The sequence below is a fragment of the Poecilia reticulata genome, linkage group LG17 (genome assembly GCF_000633615.1).
Source record: "Poecilia reticulata strain Guanapo linkage group LG17, Guppy_female_1.0+MT, whole genome shotgun sequence".
Classification (NCBI taxonomy): Eukaryota; Metazoa; Chordata; class Actinopteri; order Cyprinodontiformes; family Poeciliidae; genus Poecilia; species Poecilia reticulata.
In genome coordinates, this window is record NC_024347.1 from 5,875,845 (window position 1) to 5,897,425 (window position 21,581).

Below are 21,581 nucleotides of genomic sequence, written 5' to 3' on the forward strand. Positions count from 1 at the left end.
ATCCAACCTTTAATTTCTTAATTTTAAGAAAATAATTTACAACAAAGTTACTTTACTGGTTCCTATAACAATCCCTTTAAAATCAATGCATCTCTTTTAGGCCTCTAAGATCTTCTAAATTGTGATCCAAGTTTTTTTTTTTGTTTCAATATTCAATTCAAATAAATAAATTAAAAAAAAACATTGTTTATACCAAGAGGAAATTAAATGCGGTAACTTATTTCATCCATGTATCTTCAAAGTTGTGGATGGTAATGTTTATTTCCCATCATGTGTTCAAATTAAAGGTTGGACTTTTCTACTATAATAAGATATTTTGTTGCTGTGTAAAAGCTTTACTCATATTCGAAAATTTGTCTAAAAAAATTATATTTTATTGATATTTTACCCTGATATAAAAATAAAGAGTCTATGAAAAGGAATTCCATATTTTAGCAGAAGCGCTGCAGCTTTCCATGTAAAGAGGAAGTTGATACTGAACAGCATCAACTTCCTGCTGATTGCTACTAATCACTTTCCAATAGAGGGAAATCTGTTGTATTAACAAAGGCTGCAGCCGTTTGGAGCTGCTGCAGTAGAGCAAACGTTCAGCATTAGACGGACTTCCTGTACAATGAAGTTTGGTTAGCTTTTGCTACTTGGAGAGAGAGGAAGACATTCTTCACATGAGCCTTTTGGAATAATTAATGCTCTCAATACAGGAGTTTTTAGAAAATTAATTCTGGAGGAGTTCAGGAAGGTGCAAAGCTACAAAATTATAGGAATACTGAGTGAGGCGAGGCCAAAAAAAAAAAAAACCCCAGGAAAAAAAGACTATTGATCATATATATTAGTGGACTGGACGTCAAGCGACACACAAGCGCTGTTGCTAAGCACTGAGTCGGGAAAATGACTAAATCAATCAAAGAATCTGAAAAAAAGCCGCAATGTTTTTCTATTAATTGTCAATACAATGACAACCAGATAACAAGATCTAGTTAGCAGGCAGGTAACAAGTTTAAATTAAAAATTTTTTTGAAAAATTGGGAGCAGCTTGACTTTGAAAACATTAACATGTAGATGTGCTGTGGAATTCAGTGTTTTGGTTCAGTAAATGTCAAAATAAGGCGACCCACACACCCAGTGTCTGACTGATTATCAGCAGAGCAGGAGTTTAAATGAGCCATTTCTCATGATCACTTATTAATCGCAAACTAAACATAAAGCCTGAAAACATAAAACTGTAACTGTTTGTTGGGTGGGTTTAATATTTGCACATTCTGTTAGAGTGTAGATTCTCATTCACTTGAAAGTAATCTCTGCTCTGTCAGCTAGTGGAGCTGTTGTTGGCTGGTTGCCACGGCAACAGGTATGTGTGAAAAAAGCATGATACCAGTGGTTTTTAGGCATCGTTTTCCCTTTGCCATCGTGCGCTGCAACCCACTTTAGCGAAAACTTCACCAAAGTTGGTTAAATTTCTGTAAAATAGCTTTAGCTTCTAGCTATAGCTGCTAATAGGCAGTGTCCAATCCAGTAATATAGATCTGTGGTAATGGCTGATCATCTTGGCCCACTTAACATCCATCTCACACACGCACACACACACACACACACACACGCACACACACGCACCTCCTCTTAATATGACTGAAGATGAATCTGAACTTATAACATGTCTACATGGTTAGCCTCTGTATTCCAGACTGAACCCACACAGAGAGAGACTGAGGGACGAACACTAACTGGACTGAAGCCTCAAAGAACAATCCAGAGAAATAAATACTACCTTCAGATACGACTGCTACTTCGATCTAATTAAATAAGAACCAACAAGGAGGTCTGTACACACTCTGAACACACATCAGTTAGACCCAAACGGCATTTGGTACTGCTGTTAATTAAACCCTGGAATTACAGACGCACCGATCCAATATATTGCTCCCAATATTGAAGAAATTTCTAAATCGTGTATCTGTGACAATGTGTCTGATCTATAGAGACAAATCTATTCAGTCTAACTCTATTTATTTGTGTTCTGAGTGACATCATGCTTTATTAATTTTTTACATCATTTTTAGATTTCCTGATGTCACTTTCTGAACCATTTAAAGGAAGATTTGTTGTTTGACTAAGGCAATCAACTTATTGTTTTTGTCAGTTTCAGTTTCTTTATTATTTATTTTACATTGACTGTTTTACTTCTAATTGCACTGACTAAACAAATAAAAATTGTTTTCACATGTTTGACCAAAGCTTGTGAAGCGATTTGTGTATTTAAGTGAGCTGTACTGATGCAGAGTTATCAAATTAACTCTGCATCTGCATACTGAGTTAAGTTGTAATTCAGTGTAATTTTTCCGTTTTAAGTCAATTCGGCTGTTTTTCTGCATCAAATCGGCAAATGCTAAACCCCAGATATCGGTACCAGAAGTGAAAAAAGTGGATCGGTGTGTCTCTACCTTTAAATCCAGCTGAATCATCTCTAATCAAAACTATTTTGAATGAAATCACTGATGTTGTCTTACAGCCATTTGGTTTCATGAAAACATCTCGTTGGGTTGGTACCGGTAACTGATCCTGCTGAACCAGTTCTTCCCTTCAGACATTCCCAGGTCAGGAAGTGAGGTGAATATGTTGAGACCGGAGCCATGGAGTGTGAACTGTAGTGTCGTGCCGTCAACCTGAAGAGTTTCCGTTTGCTTTCCCCCTTGCCTGCTGCTGCTACTGCTAAAAGTTCCTGTAGTTGCTGTAGGACGTGGAGAAGGGCGGCACGCCGGGCACGGCGGCCGAGACGGGCGAGCCGATCTCGGGCGGGTACGGCTTCAGCCCTCCCTGGTTGTTCTCCACCAGCTTGCGCACGACGATCCGGCAGAAGTCCTCGTCGTGCTTGTGGCAGGTGTCGAGCAGCTGGCGGACCTTGGCGGTTCGTGTGGGCTGGTTGACCACCAGTTCGTAATCCTCGCGCATCAGCATGGAGCGGGCGAGCAGCGCGTCCAGGCTCTGGTTCAGACAGGCCTCCGTCATCTGGAGGACGATGTCCTCTCGCCGCGTGGCGATCCAGTGGGCGACGGGGCCCCGGGTGGGAGGGGACTGGTGCAGGGGGGGAGAGTGCTCTGCTGCTACACAGAAGGAGGAAGGAGAGAGATTTTATGGTGAAATCAGGTGAACTAAACGGTTATTTGACCCATTTCTGCCCTGCTGCTAATCCGACTAGGGCTGCACCGATAAACCGGCCAGGATTTGATCCCGTCTGGGACATCGGCCAATACTTACAGGGGAAACGAATCTCATCTACGCCCGCAAGGGTCTGAAAATCTGACCACCTGACCTGGTTGGCCACCAACTCTAATTTAAGACTTTTTAAGACAATTATGAACAAGATTTGACCTATACGACAGAAAAGAGAATTTTATGTTTTGTCTCAAATTTAATCTTCAAAAACAAAAGTTGGGTAAACTGAATCAATTTGATTAATCGTTTTATGAAAATATCGATTATGTCATCAAATTTTCACTCATTAAGCAAGAAACAAAATACACAAATATGCAAGATTAAATACATAAATGATAATGACAAATTAAAATGAGCTCAGTCATTTCCATTTGCATGATTTTTCGTTTCTCTCTTTCTACCAAAAACTGGATGATAAAGTCTTCAGTCTGCTGAAACTTTTAAAGTTCGTCTTAAAACCAATCTATTTTACTTGGCTTTCAACTCCAGCTGGATCTAGTTTTTAAATTGTATGTTTGGTTTGTTTGTTTTTAAGCTGTTAAGAGCTTTTTTTATTGTTATGTTGTGTTTTAATGTACAGCACTTTGCATCAGCTGTAGTGGTTTTAAAGTGCTTTATAAATAAAGTTGGTATGGAATATTTTGTTTCCTGAAACTTCATAATTCATTTTATTTGTCGTTTGTTTTGTTTATTTATTTTGCATATTTAAAATGTCTTCCAGCTCCAGTGTTAAATGTTCATTAGAATTTAAAGTTTACTGATCTTTGATCTCGCCTTATTATGAGGACAACAATATTATCAGTTATTGCGATAACTTCTGGGACAATTTATCACCCAGCGAAATTTGTTATTGTGACAGGTACAACCTGTTATTTTCATATTTCACGGCAACTTTGATTTGATTTTTCTTTAGAAATTTAAGACATTTAAAGGCCTATGTTTTAGATAAAAGGATGAAAGACTAAGACTTTCTAAGAACATGCAGACAACCTGTATCAATCTACTTTGTCGCTATATTTTATTTATGTTTTTATCCTTACTTTTTAATTTCTCTTTCTCACCGTTTCCTTTTTAATGCTTTCTTAAAATCTATTTCTCTTCCTCATTGTTTATTCTATGTCACATGCTGTTTTTATTTTAATTTTAATTATGTGAAGCACTTTGAAATGCCTTGCTGCTGAAATGTGCTATACAAATAAAATTTGATTGATTGATTGATTGATATATTGAACAACTTTTCAGAAAAAAAAGACAAAAAAAATCTGCAGTGGCAGGTCAGGCTTTTTAAAGATCGTCCAGAAAACGTCAATCAGGACATCTCTAACTCTGAGCATGTAAACAGAAAGCAAAACCTGGCAATGAGTGAAATAAATTATAAATGGAAGACCGTCTGAGCATGCCTCAGAGCTTTCTCGGGCACACACACGCACACACACACAGACTGCTGATACCGTTCATGCTGAGGTTCTGCATGGCTGCGTCAGCCTCCGTGGTGGGCATGGCGGGCCTGATGGGAATGTTCAAGTCGTTCATGGGTTTGGCGCTCTGGAAGCCGTTGGGAATGTTGCTCTCACAAGGATCTTTCAGAGACTGTGGATGGTCCAGGTTAGGAGCGATGAAGGAGGAGGGAAGGCTCGCTGCATCGGCGAAAGCAGAACAAGAGTCAGAACTCACCCAGAACCAGAACCCGCATGTCCACATTCAGCTCAGACAGAAACGTGTTCATGTGATAGACCGACACAAAGAAGTGGGTAATTGTAAAACGGATGGAAAATGATACACGGTTTATCATTTGTAAAGATAAAGATCTGAAAAGTGTGGCATGCGTTTATATTCAGGTGCGTTTCTACCAGTATCAGACTGCTATTTCTGCCCATTTTTTGTAGTCATGTTGCACGGAGGGAATATGTGAGCATCGGTTCAGGTTCAGACTCATGTCTGGACTTTGACTGCGCCATCCTCCTAACACATGAACAATCTGTAGCCTTTCAGATGGTGAAATCCATGCTCTGCTTATCAGAAAATGCATAATGTTATAACTTTGTGTCGGGTCTAATCACTTAAAGACCTGGGCCAAAGCTTTCTGTTAACGTGTGGCTGTTACGTTTAGAGGAAGCCGGACTGGTGCTGATGAGATTGCCGGGTAGAGAGACGTTTTCGTCCTGGGGGGAGTGTAAGCCAGAGCAGCAGGCCTGGGAGGCTTCCTGTTCAGACAGAGCAGCAGAAAGAAAAGGGTTTTAATCCACCATAAATCAAGGGTCACTTTAGGAGGGTCTTAGCATTGTCAATCACCTCATGTACCCGCTGCTAAATGTGCTGTAGTGGAGAAACAACGTTACAGGAAAACAGCTTATCCGCCATCATCGGTTTCTATGCTAGTTAGCCTTAGCATGTATGACAGGCTGTGCTAGCTACAGCGTGACAGAGAGTAATTGACAGCACTAAGACCCGCCTCCTGGCTCTGTTTGGTTCTTTCTAGTCAGCACTGGGACAAGGCAGAGGAACTGGAAGTTTTCACAGATTATCTGTTTCATACCAAACTGTCACAACATGGTGGCAGTTTCAACAAATATGGAAAATATACTGCTGCTTTAAAGTTTGAGTGGAATTTTAATTTCTTGAGTGAAGGAAGAGGCATCAAGATGAAATTCAATAATGTAACAAGTTGCACCGAAGAAGCAGAGATGGATTAAAACATTACAACACATTAACTCGTTGGTGTGAACCTCAGCAGGAATCTCTTCTGAAGTGATTCTGGTCTGAGCTACATTCACCAGAGACGAGACCAGCAGCTTTGAGTTGATAAGAAGAAGAAGAAGAAGAAGAAGTCGGCTGTCTAAACTGTCCTGACCGCAGTGTGACCTGCACACACAGCTCACGGCAACAACACGGATTTTTACGCAGCATTAAACAAGACAAACCAGATAAGCTTCCGACTCAAACAGTCTGAGCTGCAAATGAAGCAACTAATGTCTGACTGGATTACAGCAGCACTGCTTCTGTCTGTTAGAGTGAGACAGACCTGGATACAGGCTTTCTGCCATTCACAGGAATTATTCATCTATCTGGTTTACTGCTTATTATGTAAGGACAGAAAAAAAAGATTTTTCTATAAACACTGAATATTTGAGAAAACACTTGTCCTTAGGAGGACATTTAGCTGTTAAATAAAAAGTGAAGAATAATAGTAAATACAACAACATGATCAAAAACATAGACATAAACAAAGCCTTCCAAACAACTTAAAACAATTTAAAATATTTCAAAATGAGCAAAGTTCTGGTTTCTCTTTAGCCAATCCTTAGTGAACATTTTAACGTTAGTTATGGTCTTAAGGTCAAAGGGTGAGAAGAGTTTACAATAATGAAGGTTGTCATATGGAATGAAAAATATGGTCCAACAGATAAATATTTCTTTTTTAAATATTACATCACATCCTTTCTGTCAGACAGGTTTCCTGTGTTCCATGCGGGTGGATGGCAGGTGGAGGGCAGGTGGATACTAACCAAAGGCCATGGGGTGACGGGCTCCTTCAGGTCGTTCAGAGACCCGGCCTCGTTGCTCTTCTTACACATCGGAGGCTGAGCTGAGCAGCAGGCTGAACTCCGACTCAGCTGTGAGGGAACAGGAAGCACACAGTGATGTCACACACTGCAGACCTCAGTCAATGAATCCACCAGAGCAAAGGGAGAACAGTGTAGACGAAGGAGGAAACCGAAATTAGAAAGCAGACGAGTTTCCTGTCACCTAAACAAAGCTACTTGTTTTAACCCCAGATCTAAAAAAAATTAAAAAAGGTTTTAGATCAACACCTTTCAAACCGCCACACATCAACCCATTTCTATTTTTAAGAGCGTGGCGACCTCTGCTTCCTCCTCCAGCTGTCCAACCAGACCTGGCCCTCTCACTGGTGTGTTTACACACACACACACAAACACACGCACACAAACACACAGAAACTAGAAAAGGAGAAGGATGTGTTGAGGGGGGATTTCTCGTCTCTCAGCCTCTGCCTGGCGTCACGTAACAGCTCAAACTGTCCCAGATTACACAGTTTGCAATATTCAGTGTCTCTCTGTTCACCTGGGTCAGGAATCAGCATCAGGTGGTGAGATGATGAAGTTCAACTGGAAAAATGGCTTCATCCCTCCGACTAATAATGACTAATAATGTGCGTGCCATTTACTATGAACAGCGTTACAGAAAGTTACTGAAAGTGTCTGAAGTATTTGTTCCCTTTAACAGTTCATCACATTACAACCAAATTTATAGATAGTATATTTTATATGGATTTTATGTGACACACCAACAGACTGAAACGCCACCGTCTCTGATTTGAAGTATTTTGCTGAATAATTAAACCTACTCTCTAAACATCTCATTTTATGAAAAAAAAATACATAAAAGTCTTTCTTCTGTTAAATTGTATTTCTGTAAATTTCATCAAATGTAAAATAAAAATGATTTTTGCATTTGCACTCTGTCTTTCCAATAGATGTAAATGAAGTGATAACATGAAAGCATTTCAAAGTCCCGTCACTGGTAACATGACAAACATCACAGGTACTTCCTTCATGAACTTCCACTGCAGCTTCAGTCCAAACCATTAGGTTTGGACTGAACCTAATGGTTTGTCCAAACCATTAGGTTGGACATTAGGTTGGTCAGTATCTCTAAATCAGAGATTAGTATCTCTGATTTAGAGATACTAATCTCTAAATCAGATTAGTATAAAAACCTGACCTGATTGAGAAGAGCAAGAAAAAAGAAGACTGCGAGTGTGTTTGAGTTGTTCTTCAACGGTTTTTCGGCATTATTTTTTCCTTTGATTTGGCATTCGGCACTGGTGGGTATAAATAACAACATGCCTCAGTCCAAACCATTAGGTTTGGACTGAGACTAGATTTTTATGCCGCATTAAACAAGACAAACCAGATAAGCTTAGACTCAAACAGTCTGAGCTGCAAATGAGCTCAGACTCATTTGCAGACATGGGGTTTTTAAATGAGCTGCGCCATTTAAAAACCCCATGAACACGTTAAAGAAGAGACTGACCTTTGACTTCTTGATCTGCAGCACAGCCTCCAGGAAGTCGATTTCGTCAAACCGTCTCACCATCGGCTCCAGCTCGATCAAACACGCTGAAAATGAAATGGACGCATCAGTCGGCGCCAAGGAGTGCATTTTCCTTTATTTAGTTCCGATATTTAGAAATATCTACATGTTCCAGTGTTAACGTTTGTTAGAAATCAAGGTTTATTGGTCTTTGAGAGGATGTACTTGCAGTATTATTCTGATAGCATATTACTTGAAAAAGCTCTCAAAACAATATTATCATTTATCACTTCTGGGACAATTTATCGTCCAGCAAAATTTACCACTATAAACCTTGGTCAGGTGTCATTGCCTTCGCTTCATTATTGACCCGTCACTCTGACTGAAGGACGTCAAACCGGGTTTGACCCAGAAAGCCGGAGGTAGATGTGCCAGAGTGGCCAGCAGGCGGCCCTCCATGTTTTTGAGTAAAAATTGTTTAAAGTTAAGGAAAAAAATTTGAAAGTATGACTGAAAAATCATTGGAAGATATTATTATTAATACCTAAACACCAACCATAAAGTATTAAAAAAATACAGTTAAAATAAATGTCAGTTGCTTCATCCTTATTAAAGTGTCCAAAGATTTTATTTTATTTTTTCCATCTAGCCCGATTAGGGGCACAATAAAGCTTGGCAACCCACCAGGCTTACAAAATGATGGGCTTTATAAGTCTAGAAAAAATATCTAGTTTATGTTCAGAGGAAATGCTGACAAGTATTTTAAAAATGTGGCAACATTTTCTCAACTACTTCAATTCCTTGGAGGCAATTAACATCAGGTTAGCGTAAATATAAGTGCAGCATTTTTTTTGTTGTTTTCTGTTTTGTTTCGTCTGATTTCTGTTGGAATAGAGATTGGTTAGAAGCTGATGTTTCAGACTGATGGCTTGAACTGGGCTGATTTGTGTGTCTTTGGAACCTGACATGTCAAAATCCATAGACAACAACAACAACAAAATTGGTAACACTTTATTTGACGGGGTGTGCATAACACTGAAAGTTCATTAAAAGTGCCAACTTTGCATTAAAGTGTCATTATTAACAAAATAATACAAAGTTGGCACTTCTAATGGACTTTTAAAGCAATTTTGTATTAAAAGTGTCATTATTTACCGAATGACACTTCATAACATCAGTCACAGACATTGATAAAGACTCCTTCATGTTCATGATAGATGCTGTCATGTTTATGAGTGTCATGTCAGTCTTTTGCACACTCTGTCAAATAAAGTGTCACCAAAAGTTCTTATTCAGACTAGGTGTGACGGCATGCAACAGGAGGCGAGGACTTAATTTATGCTTAGTCATGACAAACTGTCACATGACTCCTGCTACTCAGCGAGATGAGCGGATGTGACTCTGCGATGTGGAAAATGTGATTCTCTTCGCGTCGGCTTACTGAGGAAGGAGGGCCGTTCGTCGGGGTTGGAGGTCCAGCCGCTGGTCATCAGGCTGATGAGCGTGTCTCTGCTGGGGATGTCGGCGGCCAGGCTGTCCTGGCTGGTGTCGGGTCGCTTCCCGCGCAGCACGCCGAACATGATCTGCATGGGGTTGGTCACCTCTGACAGCACAGAGACGCAGCCACACGTTCAGCTCACCGCCGGGGGAGTCACACATGCGGTTGCCATGGCAGCACGCGGAATAATGACTTACCTTCGTATGGAATCTGCCTAGACAGGACCTCCCACATGATGATAGCGTAGCTGCGGGGGGGAAAGGTCACAGAGAGAAACCGGTTAGGGAAACCAGGAGTCACATCTCTGCTCTCAGCTGTTTTTCTGTTCTCTACTTTGGAGCAAGTTTAGGGAAGCATGACGACTCACTGGCCCGCTTTGTTGCAGCAATCGAATTCTCTTGCTCAAAAGCAGCAGGAAACCCCCCGCAGAGGAAAGTGAACTTTGTTCGTTTTCACAGCAATTATTTCCTCCCTCATAAACTCTGTGGCTGATAGTGTTACCAAATCCTCCCTCGTCACTTCTGTGTTCTTGACCTCACATGACAGATCAGCTCCGCTCAGCGTTTCACTCTGACAGGCGGGGGATCCACCTTCCATAACTATGGCAAAAATCTGAGCTGCCCTCATGTGCAGGCAGAGGCTGTCGTTCTGATATCTACCGCGCCCTGCAAGAGTTGGTAGATCTTTATCTGTTGCTGTTTGGGTCACAATCACCTTGTATTGTCTGTTGTTCTTGTGTGTCAGATCAAAACAAAGTATTAGAATATTACACTGGTCAACAGTTAAAATATTGCCAGGGCTTTTTCCAACTGTTTTAGGGTCATTTTGATGAGCTGAATCCAAAAATCACATTGGTTTTGCTCCATCAGATCAACTTTCTGAACTATGGAGCAACATGAGCATCAAAATGCAGGACTTGTTCTCACATCTGGAGAATCTGGGATCAATGAGTGATGAGCAGGAGGAGAGATTCCATCAGGACAGAAAAGAGACGGAGAATTTTACACAATGAAGACGTGATGTTCAATTCACATGTACTTATCCTTATCAGTGTTTGCTATTCAATTTACAGAAATCCAAGTTTGTAACATTTAATTAATACACTCTGTTAGAAAACTTTTTTTTTCTCCTAAAGCCTTTTTTGGGTGAGAAATATTAATGGAAATGAACTGATAATGCCACAAAAATATCATCAATTTAGTCAAAAGATCAGATTTCTCTAAATCAGATTAGTATAAAAACCTGACCTGATTGAGAAGAGCAAGAAAAAAGAAGACTGCGAGTGTGTTTGAGATGTTCTTCAACGGTTTTTCGGCATTATTTTTTCCTTTGATTTGGCATTCGGCACTGGTGGGTATAAATAACAACATGCCTGTAAAAACTACAAATGCTAAGATCTAAGTGTGTGAACACTATAAATTTCTATCCAGGCTAAGACAGAATCATCAACCCGACCGAGGCGACCGTAGCTCCAGCTCTGAAGCCTCACCTGTACATGTCGTGCTTCACGTCGGCCCGCCGGGTCTTGGATGGATCGTACTCCTCAGGGGGCATGTAGATCACGGTGCCCTCCATCTCGGTGGGCTTGGACCCGGAGCCTTTACTCACAGACAGCTGCCGCCACTTGGACAGACCAAAGTCTGCGATCTGGAGAGAGGAAGAGCAAAGAGCGCCGAGCGTTTCAGAGCTAACCCGCTGCACAACACTTCTACCAGCGACCCTCTCTGACACGTCTCTGCAGCAAACCTTCACATGAAATTCTCCATCCAGCAGAATGTTCTGCGTCTTCAGGTCGTGATGTAACAGAGGAGGGGTCATGTTGTGGAGGAAGTTGACCCCCAGGGCGATCTCGTACAGAGTCCTCAGGCGCAGAGGCCAGGCCAGGACCGGGAACAGCTCCTTCTGTGGGTGGAAAGGATTCACTTTAGCTGATGAAATGTGATGCAAGAGCCCAAACACAACGTGAGAGAGAATTTAATGTGGATTAGCTCATGTGGGAATTTCCCCAGACTCAGTTCAGCTCCTGATCTCTGGACCGTTTCAGAGTTTCACCAAAGACTGGAGGCTTCAGTGTTTCACTTTTATTTTCAGTTTCACTTACTGGCAAGCCAAGGCAAAAAAGAAGAAGAAAAAAGGCTGAGTTAATGACAGATGACAGATAAAGAGGTTTATTAGTTGGAGCAGGAGAACAAAGAGTATGAACAACACAGTTACAAAAAATAGGAACTGTTAAGCTAACTAGAAAAGCTGAACTTCTGCGGTGCGGGACATGTGGTACTTTCATATGGCAGGTTGCCATAGTGATAGGAGAAGCAGAACAGTTCAGAAAATGAGAGTCGTCGTGGCTGGAAACCGTTCTGGTGCCATGTTCACTAAAGAATAGGGATAATTACAGAACATTAACAGGTAGGCCTGTCACAGTAAATCAGTTAATCACATAATAAGTCAAAACAAGCTCAATAATTTCTATTTGCTTGATTTATTGATTATTTCTTTTTCTACTAAAAAACTGGATGATAAAACTCTTCAGTTTGGTGTTTTGGTCTCAAATAGACCTTTTTTGAAGGACTATTTTGTTTACAGAGACCTCATAATTCATTTCATTTGTTGTTTCTGTTGTTTTTTGTTGCTTATTTTGGATATTTAAAACGTCTGAGTTCCAGGGTTAAATGATCATAGTGATTTAAAGTTTATTGATCTTTTTGAGAATGTGTTACTGCATTACTATGTCATTACCATTACATTATTTGAATAACACAACAAAAACATTGTTTATCTATTGTTAATCGCAACAACTTCTGGGACAATTTATTCTCCAGAAAAAATTGTTATTGTGACAAGCCTGTTAATATGTAGTCCAATATATAGCTGGGTATAAACTGATACCAACTGATGATGCTAATTTTAATACGTCTCTTGACCAGAAGCTCCATGTTGTCCTCACTGCCCGAGAAAAATACTATAATTTCATAATTTTCAAATACTTGGGTATTGTTTAGGTTATTACGACTCTAGCAGTTCAAAAAGTCTTAGGGTACAGCAGTGAAGGACCGATGTCCTGCGTGGCTTAAACACATCGCTGCTCCAACACAGCCGATTCTAACCCACCAGGTTCTGCTACCAGGTTCCCTCCTTCACCATCCAAACCAGAACCAGAGTCAGAGCTCAGCAGGTTGCCGGGCGGTTACCTCGTGCAGCAGCTGGTCCAGAGAGCCGTTGCTCATGAACTCCGTCACTATGCAGAAGAACTCGGGCTCGTTGCAGATGCCAAAAATCTGGATGATGTGGTTAAACCTGGCTTTGTGGAGCACCTCGGCCTCCTTCAGCAAGCACTTCCTCTCTCTGAAACACAGCGAAAGACGCAGGTGACCTCTGCCCCTCTGCCCTTCCAGCCAAAACGCTAAGGACACATTCCCAACAGTGAGATAAAAAAATTTATGCAGCCAATCGACATTTTATTTATTTTTTTTGCTAAACTTCTGTCTATCTAGGTATATAAATACCTTTACCCTCCATTAAAGTAAAGGTATTTCTTTACCTTACCTTAGAAATATCCAGCTTTGCCTTCAGTCCAGCTAAATACCACTTGTTTAGAGCCGCAAATGTGAAATGACTTTGAAAAAATGTAACTTAGAAATACGACTAACATCTATTACATTAAATTTCTTGTCAATCTTAAAGAGAAACTATTTTTGGAGTTTACAATGTGGAAAACTTTTGCAAAGAGAGGATGGATACATTTTCTTTTATGAGATTATATGTTTTGTGGAAATCTAGATTAAAAACAGTTTTCAACCTAATGACAAGAAAAACAAACCTAAGAACATGTTGCTGGTACTTTTAGAGTCATTCTGTTGCAGAAACTCACAGCAATTATTCCATGAATAAAACTGCTAACCCTGCATTGTTACAATATCAATATTTTAAATTATTAGCTGGTTCTTTATTATTTTTCACACACGTTATCAAAACCCAGCCTTAAAACATTTAATATCACTTGATTTAGGAGCATTTATAATAATACTAATAACAAATAATAATAAAAAAAATTATTAAATGATGAGCACTCAATTTTTATGTAATCATCAACATTGTGATTATGCATTTTGTTTGCTTTGTTTTGGCACAGCTTCCTCTGAATGTATTAGGACCATAGTGATGCTGAAAAGGAAGCACATACCCCAGGTTGTTGCACAGCAGTTCTTTAAGTTGCTGATTTAGGCAGATCGTGTCAAATAGAAACTGCAGCTTATCCAGCAAAGTTTCCCACGTGCACGAGTCTAATTGGCACCATGCTGACATGAGTAAACATGCCCATATGATCTCAAACGCTAAAGCGTGGCCATCTGCATGTTTGGCTTGCCCAACTTTAAAGCGACAGTCTGGTGGAAAACCCCTGAAAGCAACAACCACTGGCGGGATGGTGGCAAATCATTAAATAATTTCACCATATTTTCTTTAGTAGTCTCATAAAAGTGAAAATATGGAAGGAATTCTGATTTTTAATAGTTTGTGATTCTCTATTCAATGCAAACCTGAAAGAACCACATGCAGCATAGTGGTGGCAGGATCATGAAGTGGGACGCTTTACTTTCTGGTTGTTCTTATTTTGTCCGCCACCTTAATAAGTTCTGATATAATTTGCAGCTAACTAAGAACTTTGCTAACATCATTTTTACAATGTGAAAGTCCAGCGGAAACCGAATTTGGCCTCCAATTTAACTTCAGTTAGGACGTTATCTCCAAACAAACTTACTGCACTGAAAGCAATATTGACACTGGTACCTTTCTCCGACCGAGTCGAGCTTCAGGCACTTGATGGCCACGGTGGTTCTCCAGTCGGAGTGCTGCGCCTTGAAGACGGTGCCGAAGCCCCCTCTGCTCAGGTAGTACAGGTCCGTCAGCTTCTGGTAGGGGATCACCGGCAGAGTGCTCGTTAAGGTCCCGATGTTGACGCAGCCCGCGGCCCCGTGCGGCTCCATAACGCTCTCTAACAGGGAGGTATATGCAGACTGGACAGGCTCAGCCTCGGACAGACAGCAGAACTGCCTCTTGCGGTAAAACGCAACGAGGAACAGCTATCCCATTTACTCGTCTGCCGAAACGTCGCGAATGTTAGCGAGCTAAGCTAACTAGAGGCTGAAAGAGAGGAGCCAGCGACGCTGTTCAACGATGTTTTTTTTTCTTTTTTCTATTTTTTTACCGATTAAGAGAACATCATAACTGAGCACGTACACGTTCAATTCTCGATTTATTGATGTAGTGCCGCCCTGGCGACTCAGCGGAGGGGGGAGTTAACGCAGGACGGCAAGAAAGACGCCGCTGCGCGATTATTTAAGAGAGCCACTTTCTGTGCTGCCAATGACTACTCACTTCCGGGTCTGTGTGATATGTTCAAGTCTGTAGGATTAAAGATATCTCAACAGTTAAAATAAAACATGTGGACACGTAGTTCATGTTATTGGATGGAAGCAAAATTTATGAGTTTGTGTAAGCCCATAATTTCTAATAGGACGTGTGTGCGTTCTTTTAATAAAGACAATATTACAATATTTATGTTAGTTGCTCAGTTCATTTTATTGTTTCAATTTCACTTGAAGCAAGATGTTCCTCCATTTGCACAAGCTGATGATTATCGGGGGGTTTCAGATGTGCGGGAATTCCCCGAAATCGGGGTTTTCCTCAAAGGTGTCAAACTGAACTTGCATTCAGCCATGTGACTGCTTGTTTACCGTGAGTTCAGAGAAAATGTCACCGTTTTCTTGGTTTTTCAGGTCTTATACTAATTTTGAGATACAACAGAAATAAATTAATAAACAAATAAATTATTTTTAAACATCTCTCTTCAACAAATAAAAAGTTATGACATTAAATAAACAAACATTAAAAAAAAAAAAAGATCGGGAGAGGTGTTCCAGCAGTGCCATTTGGCATCAGCCATAATAGGATAAGAAATGTAATGCCATATCAACAAAGTCTATGATTTGAGATATGGTCTGCTTTTGGATATTTTGGAGATTGTAAACAGAGGAAAACATAAAAGCTTGCTGAAGTATGATGAAGATGGAGGAAGACAATTTGGATTTGGTATAATAAAAAATAATAATAATAAAAAATTGGGGCCATCATGTAATTTTCAAACAAAATCCTAATTCTAACAGACAAAGCTTGATGGTGATGAAAAGGGTCCAGCAACTCATAATAATTTGATACTGATGTGGTTAAAAGCTGAAGTATTTCATTTTGTGTAAAGGTAATACACAAAATATTACCTACAAATTGAGCATCTTTGTGAATACAAATTCACAACATGCTCAACATTCTTCATTATCATTTTTTTAATAATATTTTTTATGATGTTCTCATAAAATGACAACTTCATTCTCCTAACATTGGAAATTTATTCTGGCAATATTCTAACTTTTATTCTTGTTTTATTTAAATTTTATTCTAGTACAATTATGACTTGTAACACTCTAGTGACACTACAGTTTTCTCCGAATATTATGATTTTATTATCATAATATTTTTTCTTCGCTAATGCTCCTTTGTGTCCTAGAAATGATTTAAAGATAAAAAATATATCCATTATTTAACAACCTAACAATCCAGGATTTAATCCATTTAAAATATCAAGGCTAGTTGTAACCTTTCGTTTATATGACATGGCTGAGAAGTTTCTCTGAAGCATCCAGTTAATTGGTTTGAATTGGCATTTAATAGAAACAGGAAGTCCCTCCTGTCTGGTGCTAGACTGTATGTGCATTGACCCTTTGTAATCGTAAACGCGTGTAACCCATAAGGTCAATAAATTCCTTGCTGCACTATAACTACTGCTTACTCAACATCCAGCCACATAAAGTGGCCTGTTGTTTTTGATGAGACAGCGAGACTATCCCACAGTTCGGACGAGGAATGAAACTGGGATTAAAGCGACTCTAACTTGAAGTAAGTAAACTTACCAGAATCCGTCAGGATGATGTTCTTGTATTTATTTCTCATTGTGGCTATGAATGAACTTGTTTCGTGTGGGTCAGCAGGTGTTCACTTAAAAAAAAAAAACGTCGGATGGCTGACCCGTTTGTTCCAGTCCATTTATCTGTCAACTGGTTCATAGTGAACAGCTCCAGTTTGAACAGAGGAGCGTCTCTGTTCACCGTAGATGAGACCTGCAGCAGACCCAGAGGAGAGCAGAGTGACAGGCCAGGGAACACCGAGAAAGAAGAGAAACCTATCAGTGCAACTCTGCTGGGCTATGAGATTCTGAAGGAGAGGGAAAAGTTCACGGTAGGAAGTCTGGTCCCAGATAAAGACAATAAATCAAAACAGTAAATATCACAGCAGATATATGATGAATATCAATAGGTAATACGTCTGATACAATATTCAATATTGTGTTCATCCTAAAATAATGGCTTAAGTCATTTTTTCCTCAAAAGATGATTAAGGCAGAAAAAGAATCACTTTGTCAAAAAATGATCTAGGCCATTATTTCGAAGACGAAATTCAAAATATAGAATATTCACTGAATTCCCATCCAGATTCCCACGGCATTCTGGGGGACGTAGGCAGAGGAAAAGCTTTAGCTGCTCAACTTCTTACGGACAGCTATAAGATTGGTGACATCAACCAAAATCACTCTTTCTTTGGTTACGTAGCAACAACCAAATTAGTCACAGCAACAGTTTCAGGTTTTATCACTGTGACTCATAACAGCTAAAAAAAACAAACAAAAAAAACAACAACAATGACATGGAGTGAAAACTGTGGATAAAACAGAAAATGTGGTGCCAGTATTTCAGATATTAAAAAAACAACTAATCAATAATTATCGATATATGAAATGCTGATATGGTGATACGTTTGTCAGCCATATCGTCCAGCCCTACCGTATCCTGAATGAAAATCAAGAAATCTGTAATGACACTTGCTTGCTCTTTTCATTTTCGGATTTTTGTTTTTATGGTAATTCTTTTGAGGGTTTATTGCAAAGTTTAGTCGCATGACCAACAGTTTTACAGGAACATTCCCAGCCAAAAGTTTAGAAAATGATTCAGATGCCAGCTTTGTCTTTTTTTTATTTTAGTATTTGTGATGGTAGATTGGGAGTGACATCATATTTAGATTAAGAGAAAACTGATCAGATTTTTAAAAATGAATTAATGGTTTAGTTTTGGTCAGCTTTTTTAAGGATCCCCCATTTGTCCGTACCATAGTAGAAACTATTATTTCTGGTGTTCACACCACAAGCATTAGGATAAAAACTACAGACATTACTAAAAAGAGAAACATCACAGAAAAGCCCAAAACACACAAATAAAAACCAAAAAACAGAAGTTGATAGCCACAGCAGTTCCAAAGAATGCTAAAAAGTAATAACCGTGTACACTACATGTGTAGAATTAACAATAATTTAATATTATTTCATTATGTATTGCAGATTTTTAGATTATTTTTAAAGGGAGTGGGAGTAACTAAGTCTGTCTTCTTTCCACTCCTTTTCAAGCTAACTGCATTCTAAATAAGGTTTTATTACATAAAACAAGAACTTGACTCAGACAATGTCTTGTTCTTATTTTACTGTATATATTTGTGAATAAGTGGATGCATATGTATTTTCTTTGTTTCTTTTTCACCTACTCAGGGGCATCAAGAACAAGATGTATGTCCAGGATACTTTATCTTTATATTGATCGCTCAACAATAACTTCACAAAGCTGCATCTGTTTTGTAGGTTTATAAGATTCTTATAAGGAAACTTTATAAGAAGTTAAACTTTTAAAACTTTACCTCATGTTATTATGTTATTCCCTCACCAAAAACATACTAGAGTGTTGTTTTGTTTCTTTTATACATGTTTGAGAAATCCTTTAATCTCCATGGTAACCATTCAGCTGTGTAAAACGCCTGGGTGGACCCAGCTCCGCCATGGAGGACAAAGCTCCTCTTCAGAGCTGCAGTTTCCAAGCCTCAGAGCTCCGGCCTCACAGAGCAGCCCTCCTCTGCGACTCCCCCACTCAGCTCCTTCAGACTAGCCAGCATCAATTAGCAAACACCCGGTGGAATTACGCATCTGCTGGGCTCTTTAGGAGCAACTTCTCAGTGCAATGTTGACAAAGGCCTAATAGAGGAGCCATGTTGTGATGACTTCCTGAAGGCGGAGTTTCAGAAAGAGCAGGAGTTTTATTAAAGAGACAGAGACCCAATTTCAAGATGTTAAGTTCCGAAGTCAAATTACAACTGTATATATTCTATATATACAACATTTTTACAACAACTCAAAGTAACTTGATTGCGCTATAAAACTGTACTACGTGACTGGGGGGAAAAAAAAACATAGTGCAGACCCTTTAAATCTTGAATTTCTTCAGCCGTGTTCTGCCTTCTGAAACCTTTGAGCCTACTTTGTGTTGATGGACTGGTTCTGTAATCATGCATAGTTGTGCCTACAATTATACTCAGAATTGTTTTTAATTTAATGATAGTTAATTTATGATATAAGAAGAACTACAACTACCTTTTCACAAATTTAGCTCATTTAGGCTGCTTTATGAATGAAATCATTGTTAAAAAGTTATGTTGACTCTGTAATCTAGCGCCATGGTAACCAAATATATATTTTTTCCTTTTATCTGTGTCATTGTTGCAGCTTAGAGAGCTGTTCCCCGGTTTCCATCAAGTGCTGCCTCCTAAACGACGATTCAAAGACAACTATGATGGAAGTTTTCTGGAGAAGAGGCGTTTGGGACTGCAGACTTTTCTGGAGAGTCTGATGTTGCACAAACATATCAGCACAAGGTACAATCCCTTCCTACAGACGGCACCCTGAGTCGTCTATGTTCCGCTACTAAAGAGATCTCTGGTTTCTCAGCGAACCTGTGAGATATTTTCTGTCTGTGGACGACCCTTTGAGTCCATTTTACAGTACAGAGGAAAGCAGGGTGAGTTTAGCTTTTTCAGACGGGCTGAATACTGACTTTCTGATTCAGTTCAAACACTGTTTGTCTGCTGAGCAGGCATTATGTGAAACCCTGGAGCAAAAGAATCATCGTCTCCTCAGAGAACTCCTGGAAAAACAGAGAGAAGTCGACTCGTTAACCAAATCTTTAGAGGATAAAGAGAACTACATCGCCCTGCTGTGGAGGAAAGGCAGGTAAAAACAGTCGACTTTGTAACTTTGAGAAAATCAGAAAAATCTCACATATGCACGGAAAAGTCTTCGTTTTCCCATTTTTCTCTAGGGCTTTGGAATTCCATCCACACAAAAAGGAAGACACACGTGAATAAACAGACGCAGAATTTGGGATTTGGAAATTCTCAGAATGACAAACGAACCAGGGAAGAATTAAATCAAGACACGAACTGGAACTAGAAGCTTTTTATCCTGAATCAGCTGTAAGAAAAAAAAAGAACTATTTATATAAGAAAATGTATTTAGATAGTCTTTTTTTGAGCGCTCTTGATATGGTGAAGCTGAAATGTTTGTTTTTCCATTTTCTGTACCACTGATGAATAATAAAGTCAGAGTGCAGCAGTAATGTGTGATTTAACTGCTTTATCTTTAAGAGATTTTTTTTTAGAAGTGGGGATCTGTGCAAAGATTGTGAACAGTAAATATATTACTTGCAGTAGGTAAACTCTTCAAAGATGAAAACTTCACAATTTTTATCACCTTCATAGATTTTAAAAGACTTGGATTTCAGAGTGGATGACATGAAAAAATGATTTTATGTAGATTTCCCTACAGAAATGCACAGTTCCGAAAGAAAATAACAAAAAGCAGTGCTTAGGGTAAAACAAAAAAAATTCAAAAAAGCTTTTCCAATTATTCTAATCAATTAAAATTTTATTTAAATTAATTCAGTTAAAAAATAGTTTATTTATCCCAAATTGAAGCTAAATGCTGTTATAAAGTATTTTCAAGCGTTGTTATGAATAGTAATGCTGAGGATAGGATGGATTTCCAATAGCAGTCAGTCTTGCATTGAATTTGAATAAGCCTCTGACTGAAGAAAGTCTCATGACTGTCATGACATGCTAACAGCTGGGGGTTAGCTCCAAGTCCAGGAATATTCGTCTGAAAGTGCTGGACCTCGATCAAATAAAGATGAACTAAAGGTCTTCAGAAGGAACAAATCAGAATCATCGTAACAGAGCTACTCCATGTATGTTGCCACGACGAGAGGTGCAATTAAACAGTTTATCAATTTTGTGTAGGTTGTTGTTAATACATTTTTGTTTCGGAATTCGATTGTGCCTCTAGGAGTAACTGTGTTGCATGCACATCAGTAGGAGAGGAAGTAAAGTAGGAAGTGACCACAAGGTGGTGCTGTAAATTAAAGAGTGAAGCTACTGAATCCAGAGGCATATTGATGATTCTTAAAAGCCTAAAGAGGACAACAAACAGAAGTTTTTGAAATTTTTTTTGCACTTTCGAAACAATATAAAATTAGCACATTTATATCTGAAAGGAGAGCTGATTCATTCTAGTCCTGTTGCAGGACTGACTGGCCTTTTTATGCCCCTTTACTCGGAAAATATCAAAATACAAAATAAACCTCTGAGAAGACTTTTAGCTGCCATTCATGACATTAAAAACAACTGCTAAGAATGGACTCATGTATGGGAATCTAAAATAACAGGTGAAAAGATTGACTTCAGGATTTGAGCCGAACCTAAAATCAATAAATTAGAATATGTTCACCAATGTGGATTATCTTTTGAAAATAACTTTTAAGCAAATGTTAAAGCTGCTTTTAACTAAGCCCTCATTTTTGCATAGTAATATATACATATTTTATTAGTTCGATGTAATATT

General features: G+C 39.2%; 2 protein-coding genes across 4 annotated transcripts; one reads left to right on the forward strand and one right to left on the reverse strand.

The window, feature by feature from the left end:
• Positions 1-147: 147 nt before the first annotated feature.
• On the reverse strand, positions 148-15,248 carry ripk2 (receptor-interacting serine-threonine kinase 2). Of its 2 annotated transcripts, none has more exons than XM_008433304.2 (11): positions 14,549-15,248; positions 12,952-13,105; positions 11,510-11,665; positions 11,253-11,410; positions 9,961-10,010; positions 9,707-9,868; positions 8,266-8,351; positions 6,717-6,824; positions 5,315-5,414; positions 4,662-4,847; positions 148-3,095 (listed from the first exon to the last, which is right to left on the reverse strand). In XM_008433304.2, the coding sequence occupies exons 1-11, from the start codon at positions 14,743-14,745 to the stop codon at positions 2,707-2,709; spliced, it is 1,746 nt and encodes a 581-aa protein (XP_008431526.1). In that variant the 5' UTR covers positions 14,746-15,248; the 3' UTR covers positions 148-2,706. The 2 variants fall into 2 exon arrangements, with proteins under 2 accessions (XP_008431526.1, XP_008431525.1); XM_008433303.2 differs by having other exon boundaries at positions 148-3,098; positions 14,549-15,247.
• Positions 15,249-16,315: 1,067 nt separating this feature from the next.
• LOC103479197 (sorting nexin-16-like) lies at positions 16,316-20,331 on the forward strand. Of its 2 annotated transcripts, XM_008433492.2 has the most exons (5): positions 16,316-17,050; positions 19,413-19,561; positions 19,635-19,704; positions 19,780-19,916; positions 20,005-20,331. In XM_008433492.2, exons 1-5 carry the CDS (start codon positions 16,832-16,834, stop codon positions 20,048-20,050), a joined length of 621 nt encoding a protein of 206 aa, XP_008431714.1. In that variant the 5' UTR covers positions 16,316-16,831; the 3' UTR covers positions 20,051-20,331. The 2 variants fall into 2 exon arrangements, with proteins under 2 accessions (XP_008431714.1, XP_017165453.1); XM_017309964.1 differs by having other exon boundaries at positions 19,635-19,916.
• The last annotated feature ends 1,250 nt before the right edge of the window (positions 20,332-21,581 follow it).

Excerpts from the sequence above, each read along its gene's own strand:
- ripk2 (XM_008433303.2), bottom strand. The coding sequence starts at position 14,745 with ATGGAGCCGCACGGGGCCGCGGGCTGCGTCAACATCGGGACCTTAACG. Across the intron at positions 13,106-14,548 it reads CTCGACTCGGTCGGAGAAAG|AGAGAGGAAGTGCTTGCTGA; the intron begins GTACCAGTGTCA and ends GCTGTGTTTCAG. Across the intron at positions 9,869-9,960 it reads TAGGCAGATTCCATACGAAG|AGGTGACCAACCCCATGCAG; the intron begins GTAAGTCATTAT and ends CTGTGCTGTCAG.
- LOC103479197 (XM_017309964.1), top strand. The coding sequence starts at position 16,832 with ATGGCTGACCCGTTTGTTCCAGTCCATTTATCTGTCAACTGGTTCATA. Across the intron at positions 19,562-19,634 it reads CACAAACATATCAGCACAAG|CGAACCTGTGAGATATTTTC; the intron begins GTACAATCCCTT and ends CTGGTTTCTCAG. Across the intron at positions 19,917-20,004 it reads CTGCTGTGGAGGAAAGGCAG|GGCTTTGGAATTCCATCCAC; the intron begins GTAAAAACAGTC and ends ATTTTTCTCTAG.